Below are 20,417 nucleotides of genomic sequence, written 5' to 3'. Positions count from 1 at the left end.
ATAGAATTCGGGAACATTAATTAACATAGAGTAAAAGTAAGGTCAGATGGCCAGGGAGGACAGAAAAAACAAAAAAAAAGCTCCAGACGGCTGGAGAAAAAACTTTGACGGAAACAAGAAAACAAGAGGCCTGTTCAGTGAGAGTGCCCCCTCCTGCCTGGTGGTGCTACTGCTCGGCTTAACTTGGCCATCCAGGAGGTCCCCAAGCGTGCATGCATGACACTCTTCAAAAACATCTTAAAGGTTGATTTAGCAAGATGTTCCTCTCATACACCCATGCTGGCTGCTATTTATTACATTCACATAGGTACATTTCTGATGTATTTCTTATTCTAGTTTCCATACTTTTGCATGACACAGATGTAAGACTTATTGGTGTGTAATTACCTGGAAAGCCCAGTGCTTTTTCCTCCTGTACCTTTAAGCACATTCAGTACTTTGTAAAGTTTGTAAATGCAATAAACTGTTGGCCTGTACCTAGTAAAGAACGAAACACAAAAATAAGGTAAACTTGAACTGAAATTACCCAAACAGCCTCACCTGACCAAACTGTGATCACCAGTTAACCAAACATGCACACATTCAGGATGTGGGTAAAAACTGGACTGCTTGAAGAAAACCAACGCAAATGGGAATTGAAAGTGGGACATCAGAGCAGTCCCTGCACCGACACCTCATTGCTAAATGAATGATTTAACTTAGAATTTACAGAAACTGTTACATGTTTTTCATTTATATCTATTGTGCAGATTAAAGTATATATGAATGCAGGAGTGGCCTGGGTGGGCTTGTAAAACACGGACCCCAAATGTGATCTCCACAAGTGGTGGTGGTGGCTGAAGGTTTGGGATTTCTTACGCTGGCTCCTTTATGCCATTAAAGCAGCTGTTCTTTCACTTCCCCTTCTGCCAAACTTTCTTTTGTGGCTTCATCTTAAACATGTCAGCCCCCCTTGACAGCCCACAGTGGACTTCACTGCCACCCCGGCGGCTTTCTCTGCTGGTGACTTACCGCCCTAGCACGTCGTGGGGTTTGATAATTAAGGGAAGTTAGCTGTCACTGCGCACACCATCACCTATCAGATATGGTCGCGCTCCATACAACCTCCCACAAACAGTAAAAAGGCAATTCTGCAGAAATGACAATTGAAGGAAACCACAGTTTGCAAACACGCACATGCAGAGCAAGATAACAGGTGCAAGAAGTCGATTTCTTTTTGTCGCGGGATAAAAGTTATAACAAATATATTTTATTATCAAAGCATCAGCAACAAACAAAGCAGTGAGGAAGCCTGCTGACATTTTGGACTTGAAACAAAAAACAAAAAAAAAAAAAATGATTCCGTTCTTACTCATTGTCTTTTTGGCTTCTGTTTCTGAAGGTAAGATATTTCTAATTTTGTAAGCCATTTAGCATGTTATTAACTTTAAACTGACTATATGTAAAGTCATTCAAAGAAATTGCCATGGCAAACTCATTAAATATTTTCAAAAACCCGCCGCCGATTGTTAAACTTGCTGATGTCTCCAACTGTTACTATCGTGTGTATTTATGCATTTATCATCTAAGCAGCAGATCTTCAATTTCGTCTTCTGTTTTCGGAGGACTTGGTGGTAAAGCATGTTAGTTGTCTCATTTCAAAGACCAAGAATGGCATTTAAATGTTGGAGTCATCTTAATAAATTCATCCTCACCAATATGTGTGTCATATCATACCATGACAAAGCTACTTGATGATATTTTGGAAGAATTAAGTGGCTAAGACTGGCGAGCGTTACTAGGTTGAAAGGCCACTTCTCGTCCGGACTGTTCTAATGTTCTAATAACTTGTCATTAATAATAGTGCGACCAAAACGGCTTTGTTTGTAGTATAGAAATAAAGCTTGGCACATATGTTCTTCAAATTCAAATTTTCATCATCTTCAAAGACTCTCTTTATTTAGGTGGTTAACACTTCACCCCAAATCTCTCCTGGCTACCAGCTACCTGTATGGTGGTCCACCAAGGCAGGCCAAACGCAGACCTTGTTTAACCAAACTTCTGAGCAATCACATATAATATAACAAGCAGGTGATCCAAAAATTACCATGTTTTATATTTTATAAATAAGTTGGAAAATAACTGAATTCATACTTTTTTCATTGACAGAAAGAAGCGATCTTTAGAATAGCGGCTGATCCATAATAATAAATAACTGCAAACTGAAAATGAATATTATTAAGAATGATTTAATAGCATGAGATTCGATATCTTTGTAGATGAAAAGAGATCTGATGCCAGATGCATGGAAGTCGTTGACATCTTTGATGAATTGTTTTATTTTCTGTAGTAATTTACTCTTTTCCATCCAGCCTTCTCATTTTTCTAATTTAGATGATTGAGAAATATATATATATATAATATACACACACACACACACACATATATATATATATATATATATATATATATATATATATATATATATATATATATATATACAGTATATGTAATCTGAAGCATTTAATCCAATTATGCAATCACCAGGGGTATCGAATAGACAAAAACATTGTATTTTGGAATATATGGAATTAATCCTGATATATAATGAGTATATGAAGTCATATCTCTGGCTCTGAGGCTAAGGATCTGCACTGGCAATCAGAAGGTTGTCGGTTCGAATCCCGTAAATGCCAAAAGAGACTCTGTTCTGTCGGGCCCTTGAGCAAGGCCCTTAACCTGCAATTGCTAAGCGCTTTGAATGGTGAGAAAAGCGCTATATAAATGTAATGAATTATTATTATTATATAAATGCAAAGATTTATTATTAATTATTATTATTAGATATGCATCAGCTTTATGACTTTATAGATGTAGAATTCACTCCTTATTTCTCTCTCTTGACTGTATAAATAGTCCATCTGCTCCGTTTTCCATACCTCAGTCCAAAGACTTGCAGGTCAGGTGGGTGCCAGATTGATCCATATGTGTGTGTGTGTGTGTGTGTTCACCCTGTGATGGACTGGTGTCCTGTCTTCAGCCTAACTGCACTTTTGATTTTTCTGACTTCCCGGCCATCTGACCTTATCTTGTTTTGCTGTTATTTATTCTTTAATATACAGTATATTGCCTATTCTTAATTGTTTCCTCTTCTTGTCACTTTCTTTTGTCATCTCGTAAAGCACTTTGAGCTACATTGTTGTATGAAAATGTGCTATAGAAATAAATGTTGTTGTGCCTGATGCTTACTGGAACTGACACCAACTTCCCAGCGACTCTGCTCAGGATTAAGCAGGTTTAGAAAACAAACGGATAATAAAATGCAATCTTTCTCTGTACAACATACATTAAGGGTAATTGTGTACTGTTAGGGGAGGACAGACTACCTGGAACTTTGGGAAATGAATGTATGGGCACATATGTAGGTATATATGTATGTGTGTATGTACACCGCAAATGTAAATATGCATATACTTAAAAATACACACATACTGTCATACACCTGTCCATTCACTTGTTAATTTGTTTATCCAGGTACAGAACTCTTGGGTCTCAAGACTATTAGTGAACTTAAATTAGCTGGGCACCCGCACAGGATAGAGTGCTGGTCTGCTGAAGAACACTTATATATCAAATTATCTTCCATTCATCTAAACCTGCTTAGGAAAATGATAGAATGTATAACCTAACAATCGGAAAGCTGCTTAATCCAATTCAGGGCAGGGTTGAAGCAACCACAAAGGATGAACATACAAACCCCATAAAGAGAGTGACTGGGCATGGGAATTGAGTTCTGTGCCCCCTGTATATATGTGTTGTGTACGTACTGATAGGTTGACAGGGTCATTATTGTGACCTGTACAGTGCGTTGTGAAGTCCTACCCTGACTGCTAATCAACAGGCAACACGTCGCCAGCTCCATGATTAGCCAGTACATCAACCTTACCTGAAAAATAGCAGAGCACATTGGCTATTTAAGCCAGAGTCCTCAAACTGATTTTTTTTTATTTTTGTTTTTTCTAAATCAAGTGCCAACTGCGATTCTGAGTGAGAGCACAAGAGCAAAAAGTCCCTGAAGTAATTCGGACATCTGGATTAGATGGCACTACACCGTGTCCTCTATGAATGTTTCCTGTGTCTCATCAATTGGGATTATTTGGATCACTCATGGAATCAAATTTTTATAACAATAGAAAGCAAGACTTTATCAGCATTAACCTGAGCTCACATAAACTTGCCATAGTTGAACAGCCATGTGGGAATATACATGTGCGTGTGTATATATATATATATATATATATATATATATATCCATCCATCCATCCATTTTCCAACCCGCTGAATCCGAACACAGGGTCACGGGGGTCTGCTGGAGCCAATCCCAGCCAACACAGGGTGCAAGGCAGGAACCAATCCTGGGCAGGGTGCCAACCCACCGCAGTATATATATATATATATATATATATATATATATATATATATATATATATATATATATATATATATATATATATATATATATATATATATATATATATATATATATATATATATATATATATATATAGGAACGTTCAAATTTGTTTCCTCACCTTTTTTAACTCTATGTATTAAGAATTCCAAAAACAAATGACATCACTTTTCTACATGGTCACCTTTGTTTGCGATGCAATTTTCCCACCGTTGTACCAACTATTCAATGCCCGATTACTACTCCTCCCGCCTTCACCATTTCCAATGAAAATACGAAAGTGCAGAAACTTTTTAAACGTCCCTTGTATGTATGTGTATATATATATATATATATATATACACACACAGTCTTATATATAAGATTATGTGTTTATGTGTATGCATATATACAATTATAGCATATATTATTTTGAACAGGGTCCTCCCTGCGTAGAGTTTGCATGTTCTCCCCGTGTCTGCATGGGTTTCCTCCCACAGTCCAAAGACATACAGGTTAGGTGGATTGGCGATTCTAAATTGGCCCTAGTGTGTGCTTGGTGTGTGGGTGTGTTTGTGTGTGTCCTGCGGTAGGCTGGCGCCCTGCCCGGGATTGGTTCCTGCCTTGTGCCCTGTGTTGGCTGGGATTGGCTCCAGCAGACCCCTGTGACCCTGTGTTCGGATTCAGCGGGTTGGAAAATGGATGGATGGATTATTTTGAACACATGGGATTAGTGGAGGCAGAATCCAAAGGGTGGGCTTCTCATTGAGTCGAATAAAGTGCACACATTTGGGCTGCTGATGTAAACTGTTTTTATTTTTGTGTTGCACTTTACAAGCACAGGGCGGCACGGTGGCGCAGTGATAGCGCCGCTGCCTCACAGTAAGGAGACCCAGGTTCGCTTCCCGGGTCCTCCCTGCGTGGAGTTTGTATGTTCTCCACGTGTCTGCATGGGTTTCCTCCCACAGTCCAAAGACATGCAGGTTAGGTGCATTGGAGATCCTAAATTGTCCCTAGTGTGTGGGTGTGTGTGCCCTGCGGTGGGTTGGCACCCTGCCCAGGGATCTGTTCCTGCCTTGCACACTGTGCTGGCTGGGATTGGCTCCAGCAGACCCCCGTGACCCTGTAGTTAGGATATAGCGGGTTGGACACTGACTGACTTAACAAGCACAGATCTACACATACATGAATCAGGTTATATAAAATAATCCATCCATCCACTTTAAAACCTGCTTATCCAGAGTAGGGTGGTGAGGAAGATGGTGCCTATCCCAGTAAGCAACAGGCACAAAGCAGGAACAATTCCTGGACAGGATGCCAGCCCATCACACACACAAACACACACACACACACTCTATGTGCCAGTTCACAGAACCTGCATGTCTTTGGGCTCTGGGAGAAAACCATAGCAACATTCTAATGCATTTTTATTAAATTAATTGAAAGTGTACCAAAGAATAGCTATTGGTTAACTGTGCTGTTTGAGATAGGGTGCCACTTCCCTCTAGCAGTCCGCTGGAGCTTTATCTTCAAGCAGCAGACACCATTCACGATTAAGAAAGGAAGGAAGCTGGAATGCCAGTCACTTTAAGGCTTTGTTAGTTTGCATCCAAAAACTGCTCAGCTCTTTGCGTGCGGCCGTGTGGCTCAAGTACTGGACATTAATTAGGACGGCGCTAATTCAGCCCCACTACTGACCCATAGTGTGACCCCCTCAAAGTCACTTTAATCCCCGCCTCTTCTATAGTCATAAGCCACTGTAATGTACCCTTTTGGGAAAAGTGTCTCCTAAATTAAAAAAAAAAAAAGATATTTTTAAGGAATGTTTAGGAGATCCAAAGATTTTGATAAACAGCTAGAATCCCGTTTGGTTATTTTCTGGAACATTTTACTGCTCATCCTCCACTTTTCAATCTGTTTGTGCAGTTAAAGGTGTTGAGGAGCTGGCGCCTAATCTAACAGTACTTGGTTTGAGGTGGTAACTACCCTAGGTGGGGTATAAGTCCATCGCAGGACCCTCTCAGACACACTCATATAAGAAAAATCTACTGTAGAGTCACCATATAATCCAAGATTTTGCATTTTTGGAAAGCAGGAGAAACAAACCTAAAAGGACAGATGGAAGATGTTCAACCTGAACGTACTAAGCGTTAATTAACTAGGCCAATGGCAGGAGATGTGTTGGAACCGTACTGTGCTCGGCAGCAACTTTAAAGAGAAAAATATATTCTAAAATGACAAATCATAGAGAAAAACATTCCTCAGCACATTCCAAGAATGGCATGAAATGCAATTCCTTGATCAGAACATAATGCCACTTCTTCTCTTTTGTGATTTGATGCCGCTGGCTAAAGGCAGAATCAATCACTCAGCAATAAAGAAATAAATAAATTCATACATCAATAAATAAATAAATCACTGAATAGGATTATTGACTTACGTGGTGTATGCATATGTACAATTATAGCATATATTATTTTGAACACATGGGGTTAGTGGAGGCAGAATCCAAAGAGTGGGCTTCTCATACTGTACATCAATAAATAAATAAAATAAATATCCGCAGATCCGCAGTGGCTGAAGGTTTTCCTCCCTGACATTTTTTTAATTAGTGACCCGTTTTTCCTGCTAATTAACTTCTTTTCCCTTCCTTTTAATTTCCTTCTTTGTTTTTAAGATTCAGTCCTCTGAATTTCTTTATTTTTTTTCTTAAATAGCATCCAAACAGAAATGAGACATGGCTTGAACCAACAGATGACCAGCTAAGTTGAGGCCTCAAACTCCAAGCTATTTCAGTCCAACCAGTTTCTTAATTAGAAGCCGACTCTTGTTGTTAATTAAACCCATTCTTTAATTCCATGGCCTGTGGCTGCTCTCATTCTGCCACAGCAGACATCTCCAAAACTGTCGATTTCCTTTTTTCTAAGAGCACCGTCAAAATGTTTTGTGGACCTGAGCAGATCAACATTGCTGAGACCTTCAGGTTTCTTTATTTTCAGATATTGCATGACGGACACAGGTGAGCTGGTCATGAGTTGGTTTGTTTTGTATCACACAGTCTTAAATAGCAAGTTGATTAAAATGAACGAAAAAGAAGTTAATTAGCAGCAAAAACTGGTAACTAATTAAGAAAAAGATTAGAATGAAAACCTGCAGCCAGAGTAGGGCTCCAAGACTGGCGTTGGACACCCCTGGTATAGATGACTCCATTCATGCAATGGTATACCCACTTTATCTAATGAAATGTCAGTGCAGGCCTTGGGCTATCATGGCATTATTGAGGGCAAGGGAAAAAAACAATTTAGGACACGCTGCCAATTTATCACAGCCATATTTAATGACACACTTATTCCTGGCAACTCACACTCAACTGAACTACCTGAAAGAAAAGCCATAAACACTGACAGAGCAGAATTCAAACTGGGGACTCCGTAGCCGTGAGGCATCAGTGTTAGCCAGCACACCACTCCATGACTCAGGAAGAAAATAATCGAAAATACTGTAAAGAGCACACGCTTCTGTAGCAGTGCGGCCAACAGAAATAAGCAGTAATCCTTTGATCAATCCAGCCCACGTTTTACACCAAAGAGTCACGGGAGATTTAAAAAGGCTTTAATAATCATATACTGCAACATAACAATCTTAAATGAACTCAATTTAGGGTTAGAGTGGACCAGAGGCTGCTCAAGCAAGCCCCTCGGAGGACCTACTCAGGCACACACTGGGGCCTGGAAAACGAATGGGGGTCTCCTTAGAAAAACATACACAAAAACTGGAAGGGATTCGATCTCAGGGTCCACGAGGCAGCAAGGCTAACCTTCATTCTGCCATTTTGTCTGGACGTGAAAGCGTTACTTTAAAAACAACATCAAGACGCGCATTTCATATGGAAGTCTAGCTCAATGTGCTTTATGAGTAGTAAAAGAAAAACTAAAGTTACAGAAATGGTAAAATGCAGAGTTTATATGGCATAATGATCTACTGTACATTATATTATATTATATTATATTATATTATATTATATTATATTATATTATATTATATTATATTATATTATATTATCTGCTGTGGGTTGGCACCCTGCCCGGGATTGGTTCCTGCCTTGTGCCCTGTGTTGGCTGGGATTGGCTCCAGCAGACCCCCGTGACCCTGTGTTCGGATTCAGCGGGTTAGATAATGGATGGATGGATGGATTTTATATTATAAAGGTACACTACAAAAATGATCACCATTTCCTAAATCCACATTTACGTTGTAGCATTGTAATGGCAAACTATTGATGTCAATTTAATATTTTCTGCTGAAAACATTAAACTTGCTGATGTCTCCTGCTGTTACCGTCTTCTGCATTGTGTGTTTATCCATTTATCACCTTACTAGCAAGTCTGAAATGTTGTGTTTTTTGTTTTAGAGAGCTTGGCGTTAGTGTGTGTTCGTCTAAGACTGGCATTTAAACATTGAAATCCTCTTTATGAACTCATCCTCACAAACAAGTGCACCATATCTTGCGCTGTGAAACTTGACCTTAGCTGGGGCTCGTCGGAAATAATATACAGCAGTGACCATGCCTGCCTAGTTTGCAGTACATGTCTAACTCTTATTATTCTGTTAGTTTGTGTTCTTTGCTTCAAATGCCAATCTTCTAAGACTCTTTTTACTTTGGTCATTAACACTTCACCCACCCTCACTCCCAACTACCTAACACCTGTATGGTGGTCCACCAAGACAGGCCAAACACAAGAGTTCATATTCTTTCACCATTTTAAACATACCATAAGTGCCACAAGATCCAAAACTCACTTTGTTTGATATTTTATATAGAAACTGGAAGTAAACTACATCAATAATTCTTACATTTGCAGATATAAGCAATCTGCAAAATATTCCCGATCAACTGAAAAATAATATTATTAAAACTGACTTGATGGCATGAGATTCAGTATCTGTGTGGATCAAAAGAGACCTGATATCAGATGCGTGGAAGTCAATGACATCGTTGATAAATTGTTTTTATTTTGTGTCACAATCTACTCTTTCCATCCAAACTTCTCATTTATCTAATTTAGAGTACAAATATAATATGAAATCTGTATCTCTAATCTGAAGCATTTCATCAAATTTTAGTAGGGGTGCCTAACAGATAAAAACATTGCATTTTGGAAAATATGGAGTTAATCTTGATATACGATGAATATATAAAGTTATACTAAACATGTATCAGCTTTATGACTTTATATTTTCTGGATATTTCCTAAACCAGCATATTAGTTCTGGTCACAAGGACGAAAGTATATCCAAGAATTAGGGTAAAGATGGGAACCAAACCAGCACAGGATCCCAGTGCACACCAGCATGACACACTCACCCCCACCAGTCCAGTTTGGATTTGCCAGTTTAACCGCACTTACAATGTTTGGGGTGTGACAAGAAAATGGGAAGACCCCCGAGAAAGTGCATGAGGCCATAGGGTGTGCAGTGATCCGGCTAAGAACTGAACCCTGCTAATACTAACAGTTAGCAAACCTTTGCAGATCACTATGTCCAAAAACACTGTGAGAATAACTTTATTTATTTAGAAAATTTCACATATGAAGAAGGCAATTGAAAGTGTTTTACAAAAAATAAAATGAAATGGCTATAATTAAATAGCAAATCTGTGCAAGTGAAGTAAATATTGAAACTGATGCCCTTAATCATCATTAAGACATATCAAACCAAAGGCTCAAACTCTTGAAGCATTCAGGAAATTCTTAGAATTATAAGATAAGATGATTATTTATTTTTTTAATACATTTTTGTAAATCATCATCCCTTCCCAGTTTAGGGAGATGTGTGATCAGAGTACTCAAAATAGAGCAGCCCCTCATATACAGTACATCAAAACAAGTCTTAACACTGTCCTGTCCGGCTTGTTTGTCTTAGAGCAGCATTAATATATTCGCCAATTTTCAGAAAAGCTTTAATTTGTTGCAAAAAAAAATAATTAAATAAAATGTCTTTCTAGATTTAAGCAAAATAACACATCCTTTTCCTATTGAGCTTTCGGGAGGTAAGTTAAGAATTCTGAATGATTAATATAAGATGATGTATAAGATATCATAACAGTATGTTTTTGTGACCATTTGGTATTGCTGAGACTAATGCTCTTGGAGGATTTCAAATAAATATGAATCAAAATGTAGGACAAATAAGCCAAGATTTTGTTTCCACCAATATGATCCAAGTGCTGAACACTCCTTAAACACATGACCTAGCAGGTTATCCTTGACAGTTCAGGTCTTATTATTGTAATATTTTGGATATTCTTAGTCGAGGTAGGTGTGCATGTAAATTTTTTTACTGAATTGAATCTTACTCTCAGTTATGGTCATATGACAGGCTAATTTCAACGTCCCGCTTCCAAAGTTACCTTGGATCTGTGTTTCTCAAGCAGTCAGTGGGCTGTTTATATCTCAATATTGTTCCTATTGGAAGTGGGTCACGCAGTGGATCATGGTGGGTTGCTGCTCCGAAGATCATGCTCAGAACCCCTGACCCCCTATTCCGAGGATGGCGCTCGATCACCAAGGGGAATGGCCTGATAATCACGCTTGATTCACTAAAGGGGGATCACGAAAACACATATATGAGAACAAGTGGGTCACAACACCTAAAATGTTGAGGAACACAGATCTACAGGGTGCACTTATTGAAATACATTGCTAGTCTCTGGAGATGCTGTCTGTGTCTTAATTGTTATTCGATAGTTTGGTTTCAACCATACCTACTGAAGGAAGATTAGTAATGGCGTTTCATTTATCAAAGTTTCTAACTTTTACATACCCTTTATAACATAATAAAACATTCTCAGACTTGCTTAATCCAATTCAAGGACATTACTGAAGCAAATTGATGTAACAGTGACCTCAAGGCTATGGCTCACAAGTCCATCGCGGGGCCCACTCACTGATGCCCAAACACCCCTTCATAATGGGCCCAATTTAGAATCGTCACTCAAACTAAAACATCTCTGGGGATAAGTGGGAAAAACCCACATAGACAGTGAGAGGACATGAGAACTAATATACACATACATACTGTACATGGAGTATGGAGCAAACAGGCAAAGCAAATTATCACAAAGCATAATTAAAAAATGCTAAGGCATGAATGTGTTTCTTAAAAAACACGTAACTCATGTCACAATAAAATCTGGAAATTAAATCTATCTTGTGTTGAACGAACAACCGTTGGTACCTGAAGTGTCAAACTATGGAGAAACCATCCATCGAAAGTAGGACAACTCCATGACAGGACAGAATAAAATAGAAAAATTTAAAAAATAATAATAATGATAACTCCTTATTAAATAAGTCATAAATAAGAACATTAAAAATAATAATAATAATAATAACTCCTTACTAAATAAGTAATAAATCAGCCAGGATGGAAATCAGAACAGTAACGAAGATCTAGCATTATTGAATTAGTACACTGGGATTAGTGAAATGTTGGTTTATATGAATGGTCTACTAGAAGGTCAGATTGTTATTCTCCAGTATTTATCACTTACTTAATAAGAATTTATTATTATTTTTTTGTTATTATTAATTTAATGTTTTCTAAATCATGTTGTGGAGTTGTTCTACTTTTCATAATAATAAAAAGAATAATAATAATAATAATTCTTTACATTTATACAGCGCTCTTCTCACAGCTGGTGTTTCCACAGGCTGACATTTTAGGTAACTCACACCTACAGTTGACAGCTCAGCATTTGAGATACATTTAATTGTCCGAGTGGTACTGTGACGTACAACTGGATATATATATATATTTATTTATAAAGGTCAGTTAATCAAGTTTTAAAAACATGTGTTTAAAAAAATAAAATAAATAAAAATGTGACCACTAACATCCATGAAGTGGTCTTAGAAAAGACAGGATGGGAAGAAATTCTAACTGAACATCACAGAATAACAAATTGTCGTTGTTTAAAAAACTAAAATCCTTCTAATTGCTGACTTAAATATTCTTTTCAAAGTCATAGAGGACAAAGTCTCTCTCAGCATGAAAGGCACCTGAACGATGCACCACTCCACCATAGGACACTCTCACTTATACTTGGCCAGGTAACATCTCTGGGACGTGAGAAGAACTGGGGGTCTATGGAGAAAAAAACACACAGGGAGAGCAGCAAAGGCTGACAAGACCGCATTTGAACCCATGTCATTAGAGCCATAAGACCTCAGTAACTAGAGTGCAACCACTAAAAGTACAAATTTGAGGTACTAAAAAGAAAAGTGAGGCATAAATGTAACAGATATCAAAAACATGTCAAAAATAAACAAAATAACATCAACGGCCGTTGTTTCAGTGAACATGAATTTACAGTGAAGCCGTGACTAACTGGCTCCCCAGTGCCTCAAATGCCAGACACAACTCAGTCAAACACAACTTAAGGCAAAATAAAAGGATGTTTAGCATACAATAATTTCCTTACAGAGTTAAATCAGTCCAGCACAATAATAGCATAAACAACTGGTTGCCTTCCGCCTCCTTCCACCACACCGAGGTGCTGATGAGGTGGTGTCTTTTATGCTAGACCCGAAAGTACATTGGGGGCTGCAACATTGCACCTTGGAAGCAAGTCTGGGCCAGTCCGCCAGAGTAGGGACAGCTGCAGCTCCCCTTGACAACACCCATGTAACCCAAAAGGGTTGCCTCTTAGGACTACAGCTCCCAGCATGCGCCCAGCCTGGGTTATAAATGGGAGTTCCACCAGAATGATGCTGCCATCCTGTGTCTCCATCTGTCCTTCCATTACGGACTCCCAGTTGGGAAAGGTTTCAGCAGTAAACCCTGGAATGCCTGTCCTTCCACGTCCTCCTGTTACAGCTTCCCAGTTCGGGTAGGGAATTTATCTTGATCCCCATTGAGATGCCAGTTCATCCACCCCAAAACTCTATCTATCTATCTATCTATCTATCTATCTATCTATCTATCTATCTATCTATCTATCTATCTATCTATCTATCTATCTATCTATCTATCTATCTATCTATCTATCTATCTATCTATCTATCTATCTATCTATCTATCTATCTATCATGAGAATGACAGTTTGTTGAATGAGTAATAAGAATGAAATCACAATGACAAATGCTGTATGTTGGCAGAAGGAATTAAAATGCTGTTTCTCAGAAGATGACAATGGGGAATATTTGGTGAATTATAAGAACATTTAAATACCATTTCATTTAACAAATTAATATTTAAAATTAACAATGAGGTCAACTATTGAAATCACAACAACTTACTTCCTTTCAGTAGCTGCAGCAGTTTCAGATTGCTGTAATACTGCTTCACCGGTGCATTAGGAAATGTATTCATGGAGATTTATAAAACACATACATACACACAAATATATATATATATATATATATATATATATATATATATATATATATATATATATATATATATATATATATATATATATATATATATATATATATATATATATATATGAATTTAAAATTAGGCTTGGATATGGATGTATAGATGGATGGATTTTATGTTTCCCCAGTTTAATAATTAAATGCAGGTAGTGTGTTCTTAGCTTTGTAGCACCTGAAATTAAAAATCCAGAATAGTTAACCTGCAGCACATAAAGTGTTTGTAGATTCTGAAGGTGACTGAATCACTAAAACATTGCGACTGAATTCTGCCAACTCTCCCTGATTATCAACTTAAAACATGTGCCTCTACATTAGGCCCTAAATTAGGTCGAGAACCACTTTGGCTCTGGTCCCTGGTGGCACTCACCTACCCCCATCATTGATAATCATGACGTACACATCAGTGACCACACCATATCTTTGCCTTCTTGGATTAGTTTGGACATAAAAACTTTGGAGGACAATTTCAATGAAGACTTGCTCTGGATGTTTCAGTTGATGAGTTGCTGCTCTGATTTTCCTTCTTTGTCTTTTTTCTTCCACCTTCAGCTTAGATTAATGCCAATAATGCCCCTCTATCATCTCTGCTTTCCTCTTTATCCACTTTATTGATTTTCCAGCTCATGATCAGATGGGGTTGGTAATGGCTGCAGTGTTGGATAGGTAGACATGCAGGTAATCCAACTAACCATTACCAATTTATTTGATTTGGCAACATAATCTCCCACCTTTTCCCCCTAATTTCTAGAATTCTGTTTTTAAGAACGTAGTTTTCTCATCCAAACTTTCAAATTACCATCACATTCAATTTAAAACTGTACACTGTTCATATATTATTATCCCCTGTAAATGGTACGTTATGGTTTTGTCCAAATACTTGCATCAACAAATTTGTCCCTGGTACACATTCTCGGAATGCCCCTGGAAATTTCTTTTTTGGTCTGTGCCATCTCTAATACTGCTATATTTCATCTTTTTTTACTTTCTCGTATATGAAGTATAGAGAAAGTATTATAATTGTCCAAAAATTTGAAGTCGAGATTTTCATGAATCTCGACGTTTTAGACCTCCCTGTCTTTCCCGTATACGAAGTATGGAGAAAGTATTGTAATCCTCCAAAAATTCCATTTTGAGATTATGATGAATCTCAACATTTTAGTCTGAAAATACCATTTTTGGAATTATGTCTGTGTGTGTGTAAACACAATAACTTGAGTACAGCTTCACTTAGGTCAACCAAATTTTGCATACAAGTATTAGGTACAAAACGCAGATTTCTATCAACTTTTGAGTTATTTCCGCTAACCAAAAAATGGTACTTTACCTTTTATTCATGGAGCTGCAGAGTCCGATTTATAATAATTGTTCAATACATTATTAAGTTGATTTGATTTGTTGTTGATGGTTCTTTAATGTACATAATATAAAAATATAATCATTGTCTTGCACTTTACTCCTCAAATATCCGTCCCCATATCTGAGTATACGAGAAAGTCAAGGGGAGAGCACTCCCAATTTTTTTTTTATTATTGATTTCATTAAATGCAAATAACATCCCATACAATCAAGTCAAGCCTAAAAAAACTAAATTCGATTCAACCCTCACCCACTTTTAGCTCATATATTTTTACTTTTAAAACTTTCAACCCCATTCAGCGGAGGTTACTATATTGGTTAAGATGGCTTTATCCTCTCATTTGATATTTCTAGATGATTTGTCTTATAATCTTTACACATTTTGAACTTTCAGCAATGAAAACTAACCAGTCATCCTGATCCAACATTAGAATGCATGTCAATATTAATGTCAATTTATATATAGAGCACATTTAAAACAACATCAGCAATGCTATGGCTAAAGTGCTTTACACAGAGCATACAATATGCATAAAATAAAAATAAATAGAATAAAATACAATAATACGACCAGCAGTAAATTGAAACAAACAAATGAACTAAGAGGGGAGAACCATCAGTGTCACTGAAGATCACAGAAAGCTAGAGAACAGAAATAAGTCTTCAATCTCATTTTATATTTTTCAGTCTCGTTTAATTGAGGTTGACTCTTTAATGTCATAATGTAAAGAATTCCACTGATGAGGTGCAGCAGCTGCAAAAGCCCTGTCTCCCTTAGTTTTGCACTTAGTACGAGGAACCACAAGAAATAACTGACCGGTATATCTACAGTAAGTTCTCTGGATGGCTGGTGTGTAACCCACAATTCAGATAAATAAGCAGGAGGATACCCATGTAATGATTTAAAAAACAGCAGCAACATTTTATAATCAATTCTAAAGCTAACTGACAGCCAATGTAAAGAGGCTAATATTGGAGAAACTGAATCAAATTTTTTTGCCCCAACTATAAAATGAGCAGCAGCTTTCTTTACCAGCTGCAACCTGTGTATCAGGGATTTGCTGATCCCAGAATACAACGAGTTGCAGTAATCAAGCTGAGAAAAGATAAAAGCAGGAGTAAAGCATCCCTAGGAGATAAAAAAGGCTTAACCTTGGCTAAAGGACGAAGCTAGAAAAAGCAACTCTTGACGACATGTTTCAGAAATAACCTCAAGACTTGGAAATTGAGGTTTGCAAAAGTCCACAAAAGAGCCAAGAAATTCAAAACCAGTTTGAGCTTTGGCTGCAGGACCAGCAATCAGCATTTCTATTTTATCCTGATTGAGATCAAGAAAATTGTCAGCATGGCTCAGTTAGTTAGGACTCGGGTGGCCAATGCTGCTCTTGGGGTTTTTAAGGTTGCTTGCAAAATAAATAAAATGAAGATGAGATTGTTGCATTTCTGTTGGTGCTTTTGAAAAAGTACAACCAAATACCAAAAACTGCACCAAATATGGTTAGAGTATGCGACTTTGCACAGTACACTGATTAAGTGTGCATGTAAAATTCTCTTACGTGCCTGACAGGCGTAGCTTAAAAAGTGTCACCAAGGTAGGCTTGCAATACACGAAACAGTCAATGTTAGAGGCCCACAGTTTGTCTTATATTTTAAATGACAATCTCTCTCTCTCTCTCTCTCTCTCTCTCTCTCTCTCTCTCTCTCTCTATATATATATATATATATATATATATATATATATATATATATATATATATATTTTATATAAACCGCCCTTCACAATGAAAATGAAAGGGCTGTGATGAAAACACATCATTAAGTGATCAAAAGCTCTCCAAATTAAAGAAGAAATCCAGCCTCAGAAGTGTCACTTTACCACCATATCTGGCATCAACATTATTAAGTTGTTACCACGGGTTGAGTTTTTCCGTTGGCTGCTGCAGTATAAAGATTTGATCTGCAGTTACAAAACAAGAAATGCACAAATGTTACCTGTTTCGTTACTAAAATTGCATTTCCCGAGCAGAGCAGTTTCATAACTCACTTCAGATGATTAAATTGTCAAGTAGTTACAAGAAAAGAAAGCTGCCATCCGATTTAAAAAAAGACAAACGTCACCGATGCACATGACATTGGAGTAACGATCCGGTGCCGGTCTGGCTTTACAACACACAACGATGCACTTTAGGGTGCTATGTAGGCACACACATATGCAGCACCCTAAATTTAAGTCAAGATTCTTTATCTTATTTATTCCTAATATTGCTAAAATGGAGTTGTTTTTTTCTTTCTTTCAGGATTTCAAGGAAATGAGTCAGACCATGCGGTTAACTGGACGCAGTCCGCAGTGACAAACAGAACGTCTACAAAGAAAAGTAAGTCAATTATCAACAGTTTATGATTAAAATCGTACTACTCCTCTGTCTGTCTTTTGAATTTGCCATCTTCCCTTGATGTTATTTTTCCGTTCTGCACACTCAGGATCACATTTGAACCCTCAGATCACATTTTGCCTCTTTGTTTGTCTGTCAATCACACAAAAACGACTGAAGTGATTTTTCACAAAACTTAATTTAAAATCTAAGATATACGGTGTGTGGCTGTGCGTGAGAATAACAAGCTCGAAAGAGAAAGAATTTTTTGGGGGTGCCAACCCAGCTGTCACCATATACAGGTGCTGGTCATAAAATTAGAATATCATGACAAAGTTGATTTATTTCAGTAATTCCATTCAAAAAGTGAAACTTGTATATTAGATTCATTCATTACACACAGACTGATGTATTTCAAATGTTTATTTCTTTTAATGTTGATGATTATAACTGACAACTAATGAAAGTCCCAAATTCAGTATCTCGGAAAATTAGAATATCAATTAAGACCAATGCAAAAAAAGGATTTGTAGAAATGTTGGCCAACTGAAAGGTATGAACATGAAAAGTATGAGCATGTACAGCACTCAATATTTAGTTGGGGCTCCTTTGGCCTGGATTACTGCAGCAATGCGGCGTGGCATGGAGTCGATCAGTCTGTGGCACTGCTCAGGTGTTATGAGAGCCCATGTTGCTCTGATAGCGGCCTTCAGCTCTTCTGAATTGTTGGGTCTGGCGTATTGCATCTTCCTCTTCACAATACCCCATAGATTTTCTATGGGGTTAAGGTCAGGCGAGTTTGCTGGCCAATCAAGAACAGGGATACCATGGTCCTTAAACCAGGTACTGGTAGCTTTGGCACTGTGTGCAGGTGCCAGGTCCTGTTGGAAAGTGAAATCTGCATCTCCATAAAGTTCGTCAGCAGCAGGAAGCATGAAGTGCTCTAAAACTTCCTGGTAGACGGCTGCGTTGACCTTGGACCTCAGGAAACACAATGAACCAACACCAGCAGATGACATGGCACCCCAACCCATCACTGACTGTGAAAACTTTATACTGGACCTCACGCAACATGGATTCTGTGCCTCCCCTCTCTTCCTCCAGACTCTGGGACCTTGATTTCCAAAGGAAATGCAAAATTTACTTTCATCAGAAAGCAGCAGTCCAGTCCTTTTTGTCTTTAGCCCAGGCGAGACGCTTCTGACGCTGTCTGTTGTTCAAGAGTGGCTTGACACAAGGAATGCAACAGCTGAAACCCATGTCTTGCATACGTCTGTGCGTGGTGGTTCTTGAAGCACTGACTCCAGCTGCAGTCCACTCTTTGTGAATCTCCCCCACATTTTTCAATGGGTTTTGTTTCACAATCCTCTCCACGGTGCGGTTATCCCTATTGCTTGTACACTTTTTTCTACCACATCTTGTCCTTCCCTTCGCCTCTCTATTAATGTGCTTGGACACAGAGCTCTGTGAACAGCCAGCCTCTTTAGCAATGACCTTTTGTGTCTTGCCCTCCTTGTTCAAGGTGTCAATGGTCGTCTTTTGGACAACTGTCAAGTCAGCAGTCTTCCCCATGATTGTGTAGCCTACAGAACTCGACTGAGAGACCATTTAAAGGCTTTTGAGTTAATTAGCTGATTAGAGTGTGGCACCAGGTGTCTTCAATATTGAACTTTTTCACAATATTCTAATTTTCCGAGATACTGAATTTGGGACTTTCATTAGTTGTCAGTTATAATCATCAACATTAAAAGAAATAAACATTTGAAATACATCAGTCTGTGTGTAATGAATGAATCTAATATACAAGTTTCACTTTTTGAATGGAATTACTGAAATAAATCAACTTTATATATTCATGATATTCTAATTTTATGACCAGCACCTGTACTTAGTGCAAACAACAGCAAACGCACGATGGTGTTAAAGGAAACAAAAACAATCGTTACCAAGATAAGGTGGCTGTAATTAATTAGTCTTTTAGGTCTGCCTTTGGAAACTCTCTGAGCTCCTTAGCTCTGGTTATTCTGGGTAGAAGTTACGCCTCCTCCCGTGCAGTCGTGTTTTTATAGCCCATTGACCAGAAAGGGCGGAATCAGCTGCCCTCACTGGGTGGTTTCTCTGTACTGTGGAGGAAGAAAAAGACCAGAGAGTTAGCAGCAGCACCCCCTCTCAGTCCAGTGAAAGGTGTTTCAAAAAATGTCAGGGGGTTTGAAAATGTCAACCAAAAGCTACACACCAGTACTCCAAAATGTCTGAGAATTTTGCATTTATAATAAAGCTGACCCAACTTAACATGACGCTTCAAACATTCAAACAGCGGTTGTAATGCCTAGGTTGCAGTTTGTGAAAGTCTTGCATGCATATTAGTCTTGCTAAATTGGATGTTATTTTGGGGGGGGGGGGGGGGGTGTGATGCATAAAGCAAAACCGCATTATCAGAGTTAAACATTTCAGCCAATGGTAACCACTTTGGCATGTTGTTTTAGGTTTGGCTGTACTTTTAGTAAAGGCCGCATTCCACGTCAACTAATGGAAACAAAGGCGGTGGGGGTGTGATGGGGGATCAACACAAAAATTACGTCTCACTCAGAAACAGCTGTGTGAACTTTCATCAAACATTGTATTTTACACTAGCCGACACCTGCTGTAGCATACGGCGGTGTAAGAATAGGAACAGAAAACGGTGAGAAAGGAATTCAGAAATCAAGAAGAAATAAATACTTCTTGAAATGACGCAGTTGTGAATAGGTGTTTTGGTGGAGACGACACGTAATGAGTCGAAAGATCTAACCCTAGAAAACGCCACGTACAACTGACCGT

The 20,417-nt window shown here is 38.1% G+C and overlaps 1 protein-coding gene across 6 annotated transcripts in view; it reads left to right on the top strand.

Moving 5' to 3' along the window:
• Positions 1–1,055: 1,055 nt before the first annotated feature.
• The window catches only part of LOC114663492 (T-cell differentiation antigen CD6-like), an 83,191-nt gene continuing 63,829 nt past the window's right edge, over positions 1,056–20,417 (top strand). For 3 of the 6 annotated variants that reach the window (XM_051935731.1, XM_028817253.2, XM_028817251.2), the window contains exons 1-2: positions 1,058–1,381; positions 17,523–17,600. In XM_051935731.1, the coding sequence (XP_051791691.1) occupies positions 1,336–1,381; positions 17,523–17,600 (124 nt within the window). In that variant the 5' untranslated portion in view covers positions 1,058–1,335. Of the gene's footprint in view, positions 1,382–17,522; positions 17,601–20,417 lie in introns of all 6 variants that reach the window. The other 3 variants (XM_028817255.2, XM_028817254.2, XM_051935732.1) reach the window with 2 other exon arrangements.

This window comes from Erpetoichthys calabaricus, chromosome 13 (assembly GCF_900747795.2).
Source record: "Erpetoichthys calabaricus chromosome 13, fErpCal1.3, whole genome shotgun sequence".
NCBI classification, from domain to species: Eukaryota; Metazoa; Chordata; class Cladistia; order Polypteriformes; family Polypteridae; genus Erpetoichthys; species Erpetoichthys calabaricus.
Note: the sequence above shows the minus strand (reverse complement) of the source record. Positions and strands in the feature narration are given on the sequence as shown.